Source organism: Acinonyx jubatus, chromosome A1, assembly GCF_027475565.1.
Source record: "Acinonyx jubatus isolate Ajub_Pintada_27869175 chromosome A1, VMU_Ajub_asm_v1.0, whole genome shotgun sequence".
Taxonomy (NCBI): domain Eukaryota; kingdom Metazoa; phylum Chordata; class Mammalia; order Carnivora; family Felidae; genus Acinonyx; species Acinonyx jubatus.
Window position 1 is genome coordinate 143,908,512 of NC_069380.1, and position 12,577 is coordinate 143,921,088.

The 12,577-nt window shown below is 40.2% G+C and overlaps 3 protein-coding genes across 3 annotated transcripts in view; 2 read left to right on the plus strand and 1 right to left on the minus strand.

Annotated features, from left to right (window-relative positions):
- Positions 1-3,602, plus strand: part of ATG10 (autophagy related 10) — a 427,978-nt gene extending 424,376 nt beyond the window's left edge. Inside the window, exon 9 of the mRNA XM_027038904.2 lies at positions 3,323-3,602. The gene's annotated coding sequence lies outside the window, so the exon portion shown is untranslated. The remainder of the gene's footprint in view (positions 1-3,322) is intronic.
- Positions 3,603-7,512: 3,910 nt separating this feature from the next.
- Positions 7,513-9,390, minus strand: RPS23 (ribosomal protein S23). Its single transcript, XM_015074913.2, has 4 exons — positions 9,156-9,390; positions 8,546-8,705; positions 7,830-7,950; positions 7,513-7,704 (listed from the first exon to the last, which is right to left on the minus strand). The coding sequence occupies exons 1-4, from the start codon at positions 9,373-9,375 to the stop codon at positions 7,558-7,560; spliced, it is 648 nt and encodes a 215-aa protein (XP_014930399.1). The 5' UTR covers positions 9,376-9,390; the 3' UTR covers positions 7,513-7,557.
- A 48-nt stretch (positions 9,391-9,438) lies between these two features.
- Positions 9,439-12,577, plus strand: part of LOC106977398 (V-type proton ATPase subunit S1-like protein) — a 40,922-nt gene continuing 37,783 nt past the window's right edge. The window contains exon 1 of the mRNA XM_015074910.3: positions 9,439-9,741. The gene's annotated coding sequence lies outside the window, so the exon portion shown is untranslated. The remainder of the gene's footprint in view (positions 9,742-12,577) is intronic.

Below are 12,577 nucleotides of genomic sequence, written 5' to 3' on the forward strand. Positions count from 1 at the left end.
AAATAAATATATATATTTAAATATTTATATATTCTCTTATTTTACAAATATATGGAAAAAATAGGTTGCACATGGTAAGGATATTACTGTTTGGTGAAACTTTGGCTTCAGCTATATATACATATAATCTGTTTATATGGGTGTGTATTTCTGCGCGTGCAAGGAAATATATTTCTAACTCCAGGAAACAGAGATTTGAAAACTAATGGACAAATAAGCTCCCTTCCAATTCTAAGACCCTCTGATTCCCCCCTTATACTGCTGACCAGTAAGTTGCTGAAGGTTTTTCCAGAAGGAAATAGGCAGTACTTAACTACTATTGTGCCCATGGAACTGAGCTATTTAAATATGCACATAGGTCCTTTTATAGGGCTTGTCTGTAAAAGTGCTTTCACATTTTTATTCTTAAATGTTGTAGTGTTCTTTCAAGCAGTACTGCAGTGTATAAAGCCCTTGCTTTTAACTTTTGTGTTGTCAATAGCGGCACCTAGTGGTAAAAGAGCCCTATTGCAAGTATCCTGTATTATAAGCTGTTAAAACTGAAAGTGATTTTACAGATCACCAAGTCCCATTTTATAAATTATAAAAAACAAACTGGAAACTCACATTTTTTTCCTACCCTGAAATATACTTTACATGAGAATAAATAAATCCTATGGCTGACTTATGATTTCTTGCATTACTTTGATGCTTTTAAAAACAAATTTTTTTTATGTTTATTTATTTTTGAGAGAGATAGAGACAGAAAGCAAGTGGGTTTGGGGCAGAGAGAGAGGGAGACACAGAATCTGAAGCAGGCTCCAGGCTCTGAGCTGTCAGCACAGAGCCTGACGCGGGGCTGGAACTGATGAACTGTGAGATCATGACCTGAGCCAAAGTCGGATGCTCAACCGACTGAGCCACCAGGCGCCCCAATGCTTTTTTTTTTTTTAAGTTTATTTATTTTGAGAGAGTCAGAGACAGCACAAGTCGGGGAGGGGCAGAGAGAGAGACTCCTAAGCAGGCTCTACACTGCCAGTACAGACCCTGATGCAGGGCTCAGACTCAGGAAACCACAAGATCATGACCTCAGCTGAAACCAAGAGTCATGCGGTTAACCAACTGAGCCACCCAGGTGCTCACAGGTCAGCACAGGGCCCTACATGGGGCTTGAACTCACAGACCACAGGATCATGACCTGAGCCAAAGTTGGGCACTTAACCGACTGAACCACCCAGGCACCCCTAAAATTCATTTTTAGAAAAGATTTTTGTCCTAATGAATAACTTGGAAGCCACAGAAACATTTGAAGGCGAACATTTCAAATGTGCTTAAGTGGAAATCACCCATGGATAACTGCAATTAAAATTTTGCTGTATTTCCTCATACTAGTTTGGACATATTTAATTAGGATCATTCCATATATAATTTTACATTCTTATTTTTCCCATATAACATTATATTGACAGCATTATCCCATGTCATTTGATATCCTTTGAAAAACCAACTTACAATGACTAGTATATCTTCTGTATCAAAATGTACCAAATAATTCTATCGGACGTTTAGGTTGTTTCTAATTCTTCTCTGTTTATTTAACATACATTCATTAAGCACATACTTCCTGCATGGTCAGGACCTGTGCTAGGGATATAGTGGTCAGTAAGGTAGACAAAGCCCCTCCCTCAGAGATCTAATGCAGTAAGAAATGTGTGCAGAAGCAGTTGCTTTAGGTTATACTGTTACTAAGGGAATGAACAGATCAAAGAATATGAAATGTCTTAAGACTTTTGATTCATGTCCCTAAATTTTTCACTACTAAGGCTATATGATTTACATTCCCAGCAGTAGTCTGTGCTTTACTTTCCCTAAAATCTTTGAAAATAATGTTATTTTACTTTGCTTTTATTACTGAGCTGACCCTTTTTTTCTTTATGTCTTGCTAAATTTTGCATAGATTCTCAGCTTACTTCTTCTAGTAGGCTGTGCATTTCTCAGTGTTGCTAGAGTTAGTTTTCCAGCTTTTTTATTGTCCATTTAATTGCCCCAAATCTCTGTTTTGCTTCCATCAGAGCTGACTGTCCATATACTGGTTCTAATAAAACCAGAAAGCTGGAGTTAAACAATTAGGATATGTATATTATATATATATATATATCTATATATATATGTATATTTTTTTTAATATATGAAATTTATTGTCAAATTGGTTTCCATACAACACCCAGTGCTCATCCCAAAAGATGCCCTCTTCAATACCCATCACCCGCCCTCCCCTCCCTCCTACCCCCCATCAACCCTCAGTTTGTTCTCAGTTTTTAAGAGTCTCTCATGCTTTGGCTCTCTCCCACTCTAACCTCCTTTTTTTTTTTTCCTTCCCTTCCCCCATGGGTTTCTGTTACGTTTCTCAGGATCCACATAAGAGTGAAAACATATGGTATCTGTCTTTCTCTGTATGGCTTATATCACTTGGCATAACACTCTCCAGTTCCATCCATGTTGCTACAAAGGGCCATATTTCATTCTTTCTCATTGCCCTGTAGTACTCCATTGTGTATATAAACCACAATTTCTTTATCCATTCATCAGTTGATGGACATTTAGGCTCTTTCCATAATTTGGCTATTGTTGAGAGTGCTGCTATAAACATTGGGGTACAAGTGCCCCTACATATCAGTACTCCTGTATCCCTTGGGTAAATTCCTAGCAGTGCTACTGCTGGGTCATAGGGTAGGTCTAGTTTTAATTTTTTGAGGAACCTCCACACTGTTTTCCAGAGTGGCTGCACCAGTTTGCATTCCCACCAACAGTGCAAGAGGGTTCCCGTTTCTCCACATCCTCTCCAGCATCTATAGTCTCCCGATTTGTTCATTTTGGCCACTCTGACTGGCGTGAGGTGATATCTGAGTGTGTTTTTGATTTGTATTTCCCTGATGAGGAGCGACGTTGAGCATCTTTTCATGTGCCTGTTGGCCATCCGGATGTCTTCTTTAGAGAAGTGTCTATTCATGTTTTCTGCCATTTCTTCATTGGATTATTTGTTTTTCAGGTGTGGAGTTTGGTGAGCTCTTTATAGATTTTGGATACTAGCCCTTTGTTTGATACGTCATTTGCAAATATCTTTTCCCATTCCGTTGGTTGCCTTTTAGTTTTGTTGATTGTTTCCTTTGCTGTGCAGAAGCTGCAAAAAATCTATATATAATAAACCCTCACATACTTATAGAGCAGAATCAGTAATTACCAAGATTTTTGCCATATTTGCTTCATTTAACCTTTTTTAAACTTTATATTTGCTCAGATAGTTTAAAGAAAATTACAGATATTATGTCATTTGTTTTTACAGGTGCATACTGAACATTTTTTATTTGATCTATTCTATCAAGTTTTACTGCAGTCTTACATGTTATGACACCTTTGGGTTCTTATCCTCTGCTTTTACTCCTGAGGTGAAGCTTTGCACCCTTTTTCTGATTATGCCTTTGCCAGTGATATTGGAGAACTTTTCTCTAAAATGGCCCATTGTTCCATGAGGTCAGCTGGTACCATCAAGGCAGAAGGTGAAATGTACATTTTGTAATTTCTGCAGACTGGACAATCCATCCACAGATCCTCACCACATTGGAGACATTAAAGGCTTGAATGACAACCTGAATGAGGTGGCCACTGGGTGTGTGCATATTTGGAAATGTTGGTTATCTGTGGTCATGGGTCCCTTCAAATGTGTCACTCTAAAAATGACTTTCTCCTAATGAGACATAAAATCATGCGGCTTTAATGTTTTAATGCTTTGGTCTAGAACTCCTATGGTCATATTATCATGACAATAAGCTTTAGAAATCCACTCATCTTTCTTACATACTAACAAACATAACATCACTTAACCAAATAATATGGACAGTGCTAGAAAGTAAGAATGCTTAGTACAACCTGCTAAGACAATCCCTCAACTGTAGTGTCATAAGAAATGTGAGTTGAAACTTGAATGATCCATTGAAACAGATTTTATCGGTTAAAATACAGATTATACAAGCTGCCGTTAGTGAAAATTTTATCATAATATGTAATTTATGATGTCAGTCTCTTTTCTTGACTGTGCAAAGCTAATAAAGAAACGTTAGCTACTGGGACAACCTTGAAACAGACTGCAGGAGTGTTATCTACAGCATGACTGTTATGACCAAATCCTGCCACCAGACATGTTCCTAGAGTGAAACAAAGGGAATTCATACATTTTGTAATAGGACTGCTTGTTTCATCACTTTTGAGATTAGAAAGTTCTTTATATACTTTAGATACAAGTCTTTTGTTGGGTATATGATTTGCAAATATTTTTGGCTTGTCTCTGATATGTATTTTCATCCCTTTTTTTCTTCTCTTTTTTTGGAGAGGGAGGGAGTGGGGGAGTGGGGGAGGGACAGACAATGGAGGAGAGAGAATCTAAGGTAGGATCCATGCCCAATGAAGAGTCCAACACAGGGCTCGAACTCATGACCGCAAGATCATGACCTAAGCCAAAATCAAGAGTTGGACATTTAACTAAGCCACCAAGGCACCCCTGTGTTTCCATATTTCCACCCTCTTAACAAGATCTTTCGCAGAATAAAATTTTTAATTTTGAAAAAGGCCAGTGTATTCTTTATTTTTTTTGGTGGAATGTACTTTTGATATATTGTCTAAGAGCTCTTCACCTAACTGTAAGTCATTAAGGCTTTTCTTCTACAAGTTTTAGTTTTATATTTTACATTCATATTTTACACTCATATATTATGACCCATTTTGAATTAATTTCTGTATAAGGTGTGCAATTTAAGTTGAGGTCTGTTCTTTTTTGCAAATTAAAGTCTATACTGTATACTGTAAAAACTATCCTTCCTCCATTGAATTGCTTTTGTATCTGTGTCAAATATCAGTTTGTCTTACCTGTGTCTTTTAATGGATTCTATTTTAGTGATCTTTGTCTACCTCTTCTCTAATACCACACCCTCTTGATTACTGCAGCTATAAATTAAATCTTAAAACTAAGTTTTGTGATTCCTCCACCCTTTATTCTTTATTTTCAGTATTGTTTTAGCTATTCTAGTTCCTTTACCTTTTCATATAAATTTTAGAATTAGCTTTTCTATTTCTACAGGAAAAAAATCTGCTGGGATTTTGCTTAAGTTTTGCACCCAAGGTGAGTGCTTCGTTTCTCTCACCCTACAGCTTACACATGCGGCACAGACGAGGCACACACTTCAAGGTGGATCGAAGAAGGGCAGTATGGGTCACAAGGTGGTGAGGGATGGGTGAGAGAAATACACAGGAGGCAGGAGTTGTTAAGAAGGAAGCAGATCAAACACTTGGGGTTTGAGGTACATGAGGTGGATTTGTGTCTGTCAGTCATTTAGCTATAGAACAGGCATCCCTGGTGCACCCAGCAGACAAGAGTGAGCCACTGTCACAGAATGTCTTAACTCCCAGGTGTGTTCTCTATAGACTTGGCCGAGGTCTCAACGTGGCAGAAAAAAGGACACACTGCAGAGGGGTGGGTAGGTGTCAGTGCCACCCACCTTCTCACCTTCCCCAAGCCTCCTCCCTCCTGCACTGCCAGGCAACACCTCCCAGCTCCCTACACTGCACCTGACCACAGGGATGAGATCTTGTGGCCCTTGGTGGCTTCTTGTGGTTCAGGCCGGGTAGACAAGACCCAGAGATCTCCCTGCTTGGGTCAGTATGTCAACTGGAAAGCATCTGGTCAGCCTTTGAGAATGACTTAGTGGATACCTATGCAACTACACACATTAGTAAACCCTGAAATAGAAATAAAGGATAGCCCATTTTGTCTTATTACCACATATAAATGTATCAAATTAATATGTGTACTTATTAAATTTACACAATTAAATGTCAGACTTTGTGTTTCAGTAAAAAAAAAAAAAAAAAAGCCACTCCCCATTCTTGTGGAAAGACAAATCACACAATCATTTGTGACAAGCATAAACACAAGTGTGATGTGTGATGTATTTGGAAATCAATGAGGTCTGAGATGGGAGAAGCAGCAGGTGGAATGTGAAGGGTCTCCTGAAACTGCCTGGGAAATTCAAGTTTGAGCAAGGCAGAGTTCATTGCTGCTGGAGGAGGAAAGGACCAGACAAAACACCGATCTGCTATACTGTGGAAAGGACCATGGTTTTGGTCTTATGGGAAATTCAAAGCCAAAGAATTCTCATTTTCCAAGATCCTAAACATAACCTAACACTAGGCTATATTCAAAGAGCAAATTAATTCACATTTACTAATGCTGCCAACAGCAGTTCCTCCAATAAAATTTGAGAAAGCTAATAAGCTTCATTTTAGACAGATTTTATTATTTTTCTCCTATGGAAATTTTGAAACAAGAGTTAAGGACACTACCAAGAAACAAACTTTTGAGAGAGAGAAAGAGCGAGCGCACGAGGAAGGGACAGAGAGGGAGATACAGAATCCGAATCAGGCTCCAGGCTGAGCTGTCAGCAGAGTCTGACCTGGGGCTCAAACCATAAACTGTGAGATCCATGACCTGAGCTGAAGTTGGCTGCTTAACAGACTGCACCATGCTGCAAGAAAAAAACTCAAAAAACTCTTAACTACTGAAAACAAACTAATGGTTACCACAGGAAGTAGGGGGTAGAATAGGTGAAGTGATAGGGATTAAGGAGTCCATTTGTGAGGAGCACCAGGTAATGTATGGAAGTGTTGAATCATTAGACTGTACACCTGAAATTAAGAGAACACTGTATGTTAACTATACCGGAATAAAAATCCGAAAGAATGGACAAAAAAGTCCCATGTACCCAATACCCAGCTTCAATTATCAAGCTACAATCCTTCTAGATCATTTCTAACTGATCACTTCTACTTTGTGCCATGAAATAAACCTCAAGGTCAAACTATCAGTTACTGACAGTCAGTACAAAGAACACTGAGGTTAATCATTCTATAGTTCAACATTCTTGCTTTTTTCTTTTGATTTTTACAATTATTTTTAGAGAAAATCTTAAGCAGGCTCCATGCTCAGTGTGGAGGTTGATGCAATGTAGGGCTCGATCCCATGACCTGAGCTGAAATCAAGAGTCATGCTCAACTGAGCCACCCAGGAGCCCCAAACAAGTTTTTCTTCTATGTCTCAATTTGCCAGGCATACACTTCCACTCAATCATCTAGTGCCTTTCTTGCTGTCATAAACAGAATTACAACACGGATCTTGAACCTTTAGATACTCAAACACCAGAGCAGGGAGCAACTTGAGGGCGTTTATCATACTGGGTCCCCAGGGAGATGGATCTCAGAAAGTACACTGCTAGGGTTTCCCAACATGATTCCTGCTTTAAGTGCAGTTAGTTTTTGAAGCCCTCTCTCTATACAGGAAAACTGTACATTTATTCCATAGAGAGTAGAAAAAACTATGAATCCCATTTACCGTAGAGAATCCTGAATTAACGGTATTCCCATTCTCCTTAAATGGAAAGGTATACACTGCATCTCTGTACTAAAGAAAATAAGACACAAAACATATTTTTGGTATATGAAAATTTATTGTCACGTTTTCATCATCAAAACTTAAGATCTTGGTCTTTCCTTCTTGCCTTTGTATAAGGCCAAAAGAGAGACATTGGCTACTTTGACGACCTTAAAGCGAACTCCAGGAATGTCACCAACAGCATGACCTTTGCGACCAAATCCAGCAACCAGAACCTCATCGTTTTCCTGGAATAAAATCAACAGTTTACTTCTGGTGTGAGTGGCAATCACTAAAAATACCCGTTCTTCATATAAAAAAACCGGGCAAAACCATCTCAGAAACAGAAGCAACAGCAGACTAAAACACTTACCTCAATAAAATTCAAACAACCATCATTGGGTACAAAGGCGGTGATTTTCTTGCCATTCTTGATCAGCTGGACCCTGACACACTTCCTGATGGCAGAATTTGGCTGTTTGGCTTCAACCCCTCTAAAACATAAAGAGCACAGCAGTGAGGTGCCTTTCTGAGAAGGCATACATTTTAGTCTGTTAGGCAGAGAATTCATTAGACATTATGCTCTTTCCACCTAGTCGGTCTAATCCTAAATTGGTTAACTCCTGTGATTTCAACCAAGCTTTCCCTCAGGGAAAATCTCTAGGCCCTTACCAGTTGTAAAAAATATGAATCAAAAATAAGAGATACAAAGACTACTGACTGGCAGTGCATTGATTAGTGCCTTAAAAATTATCATTTTGTAAAGTCAACCTTCATGCAGCTCAACCTCAGGCAAGAAACTTCTCTTTACCTTAATTGTCCCAACTAGAAAGATGCGATTGCTAAGAATAAAATGGTTGAGTGGCAATTTCTTAAGACAGCTCGTCCCTTGTTACTACCCACCCCCCTCCAATGCCATCCCTAAGAGATTCAAAACCCTTAGTTACCTAACCCCTAAGTTACCAACTTCCAGACAAATATTCTACCCAAATACTTTAGAATTTATATCTAAAATTAACTTCAGATGTATTTGGTTCGCGTTACCATAGTAAAAGAAACCTTGAAGAAAAAGTGTGGACTTTCACTTACACTTTTTCCAGCACAATTCCTTTCGCATGGGAAGCGCCTCCAAAAGGGTTGGCCTTCAGGGCTGTGCCCAAATGGGCTTTCTTATACTGTTTATCATGCCACTTCTGATCTCGTCGGTGGCTACGGAGCTTCCTGGCAGTACGAAGACCACGACACTTGCCTAAAATTCAAAATCCTATGAGTTCTTCCGCAAGCACTCCAGTCATTTTACATCTTCTAAAACCCTAGCCTCACCTGGACTACAAGCCAATAGGCTCTTTCATTACAATGTAGCATATGGCCTAAACCTCAACCTCAAAGGATCCCTCGGACCAACAAAGGGTGAACACAAGTACTCCGATTGGTGCGTTTTCCCAAAGGAATGAGCCCCTTGTCAAGTTCCAGAGCGGCACCGGCTACCCAACGCCGGTCGGTAAGGCGAGCTCCGCGGGCTCCGCGCCGCATGGGCTCCTTCCGCACCCGGCCATGTGCCTGCCACAGCAGCGCTTTCCCGGCCTTCCCCAGCGGGCCTTTCGGTAGCGTCCTCACCGTTCTGTCTCTATTCTCCCGCCCGTCCCCGAGCCCCCGAGTTCAGCTTGCAGGCCCCTCAGCCAAAACCCGGACAGCTCACCCATCCTGCCAGCACCACGGGCCCGAGCAAAAGAGGGAAGGCGCACAGGAAGGAGCCACAAGCCACTGCGAACAAGCTCCGCCCAGCCAAGGACCCAAGCAACTGTCTGCGCGGTGCCTGATCCGAAGCTGGCACCCTTTGAAAATGACAAGTTTGCACCACTTTCCAGAATCTGAGTTTTATTCAGTTTGTGGGAAATTCTGAACCACCTAACTTGCATTGCTGTTTATTTCGTTTTATGTCAAGGCTGGAGACAGAAGGAAAGTGGACTACCAATCCCAGAACTCTTTGCATGGAGACTCCCTGGAGGCGCCGGCGCTCTTGGCAAACCCAGGAAGGGGCGGGATTTAGTGGAGTTGAGTCGGACTAAAGGGAGGTACCTGGTTTGTGGCTGTTTGTGGTAGAGTGGAGGCCTTAACGCTTGTAGTTTGGAAAGTTAGATCTCTGAGCTTTAAACCCTACTCAAGCAGCATCGTAAATTGGAAAAAAAAAAAAAAAATCAGTGAAGCCATTTATTGTAAAACCGACATTTGGAAGTAGACCAAGCCTTAAAACAAAACCTGTCACTTAACTGATGCCATTTTAGGTGATTCATTTAACTTTTTAAACATAAGGTTCTCCTGTAGAATGAAATAGATTTGAGAGATCTCCGGGATGTTGGTTCATTAGATGACTATTCTTAAAGTTGTTTTCTTCGTGCCAGGCATTAGTACAGGAGAGTTATCTGTTCTTAAAAAAAAATATTTTCTAGGTACAAGAAGGCAGAAATAATATAGAAGTGTATTTAAAGATAAATGGGAAAGTTTTTTTTGCAGTTTATTATTTTTTTGAGAGAGTTTTTGAGAGAGAGAGGGAGAGATGCGGGAGAGGAGCAGAGGGAGAGAGAGTGAATCCCAACCAGGCTCCGTGCTGTGAGCCGGAAGCCCCCACCACCATCGTGATATTAGGAATCCTTAGATCATTGTCTGAGCCCAAATAGTCAGGTGCTTAAACGATTGAGCCACCCAGGCACTCCTAAGTGGGAAGGTTTTAAATACTGATAAGTGTTCTAGAGGATATAAAGTTCGTCAGGTGGTGGTGACTTGGGGATGGGGGTGGCTACTCTGGAATGGGTTTAAGAAGCCATCTCTGTGGACATTACATGTGAACTGAGATCCTAAAGAAAAGGAACCAGTTAGACAAAGTATATGGGGTGGAGCATTCAGGAAAAGGGGCTCTCAATGAGGAGAATGAGAGGGCACTTTTTCAGAACTGAAGAATCAAGGAGGGGGAACTCAGTGAGTGAGGACTAGTGTGGCACTGGATGAGGTCGAAGGTGCACAGGAAATTGTGAAGCCTGTAGATCCTGGTAAAGGCTTTGTTTACTCTTTGTGTGACTGAATGCCATTGAAAAGTTTTGAGCAGGGGAGTAATGATAGGATATTACAGGTTTGATCCTATAAAAATATAGGATCACTTATAAAAAAAACTAAGAGATGAATCTGTGAGACCATTTGGGAGGGTGTTATAATAGTCCAGTTGAGACATGTAATGATAGCTTGGACTGTCAGTGAAGGTGGTAAAAAGTGTTGGATTTGATACACTGATGGTTGAGCTGGCGAGATTTGCTGAAGACTGTAGGATGTCAGAGAGGAATTATGATTTTCAACCTGAGCAACTGGGTGATTTGTGGTGTTCTTTATTAAGTGGGATATTTTGGGAGAGGAACAGATTTAGAAGGGGAAATTAAGAGTTCAGTTATCGATGTGTCAGTTTGAGATGCCTTTTGGACCTCTAGGTAGGTATGGGAGGTAGGTAGTTGGATATATGTGGGGGAGTTCAAGGGAATTATCAGTGAGTGAATAGACAGTATTGAAAGCCATAGCCATAAGTATTATCACTTAGGGAATGACTGTAGTTAGAACAGAGAAAGGTTGGAGACCTGAGCCTTGGGCACATTAAAACTTAGGATACAAAAGGGAGGTGAAGCAAAATAGCCTGAAGAGTGGCCGATTCTGTACTCTCATCAAAGCCAAGTTAAGTAGAAGTGAGCAAGTGTGAAAGGAAAGTAAGATGAGGACTGAGAATTGTCATGCATTTGGCAATGTGGAGGATTTTAGTGATTTTGTTAAGTGGGGTTCCCATGGAGTTGCAAAGATGTAAGCCTGATCTGGATTGGAGCCAAGACAATACGGGAAATAAAATAGTGTAGACAGAAGTTATTGACATATTTTTGGAGAGCATATTTCTATAATGTGCAGAGAAAAGGGGTTCTGTCTGAAGGAGGATGTGGAGTGAGGATGAGTTTGTTTAAGATGGCAGACTGTATGACATTTTTGTAGGAGATTGTTCCAATAGAGAAGAAAAATGGATAGTTCATTAGAGAAAGGGGATAATTGCGTGAACAAGTCCTTGGGGAAACTAGAAGGGTCCCCAAGTGGAGGAATTGACCTTAGGAATAATAACAATTTATCTATAGTAATAGAGAAGGCAGACTATAGGGGCACCACTACAAGTAAATTGGAAGATTTGTTGGTGGGAAAATGTGGAACTTCTCTTTTGATTGCTGTTTCCTTAATGAAACCACTAAGGTCATCAGTACAGAGAAAGAGTAGGGAAAAGACAGAGGAGAGAGGATAGAGTATGAAATCATCATCTAGAATAACACTACTAGTATTAAATAATACTATGTGCCACATACTGTTTTAGGTGACTTATATTTATTAACTTACTTAATTCTAATAACACTAAAATGTGAACACTTTTATTATACCTGTTATACTGAGGGATAGTGCCTTAGTCGTTTCAGGCTACTATAATGAAATGCTATAGGCTGAGTGACTTATAAAATAACAGAAATTTATTTCTTACAGTTTTGGAGATTGGGAAGTCCAAGATAAAGGTGCTGGCAGATTTGGTATCTAAAGAAATACTATAGACTGGGTGGCTTATAAATGACAGAAATTTATTTCTTACAGTTTTGGAGATTGGGAAATCCAAGATCAAGATGCTGGCAGATTTGATATCTAGTGAGAGCTCATTTCTTGATCCATCCCTTTTTAATATAACCTCAAATAGCAGAAGGGCGAATGTAGCTCTCGGGGCGGGGAGGCCTGTTTTATTTATTTGCATATTTTTCCAGTTTTATTGAGATATAATTGACATATTGGGGTCCTTTTATAAGGGCCTTAATCTCATTCATGAAGACTCCACCCTTATGACCTAATCAGCTCCCAAACAACCCATCTACTAATAACATCACACTGGGGATTAGGTTTTGTGTTTTCTTCACACTCAATATGGTGACTTAGTAGGTTGAGAGCTGGGTAATAGGACTGGGAGTGTGGTCTAGTCAGGTGAATGTGACAGAGGAAGGGCAAAGGAGTTCAGAGTGTTTGCAAGGCAAGGATCATAGTGAACCATGAGATTGAAGCTGGAAGAGT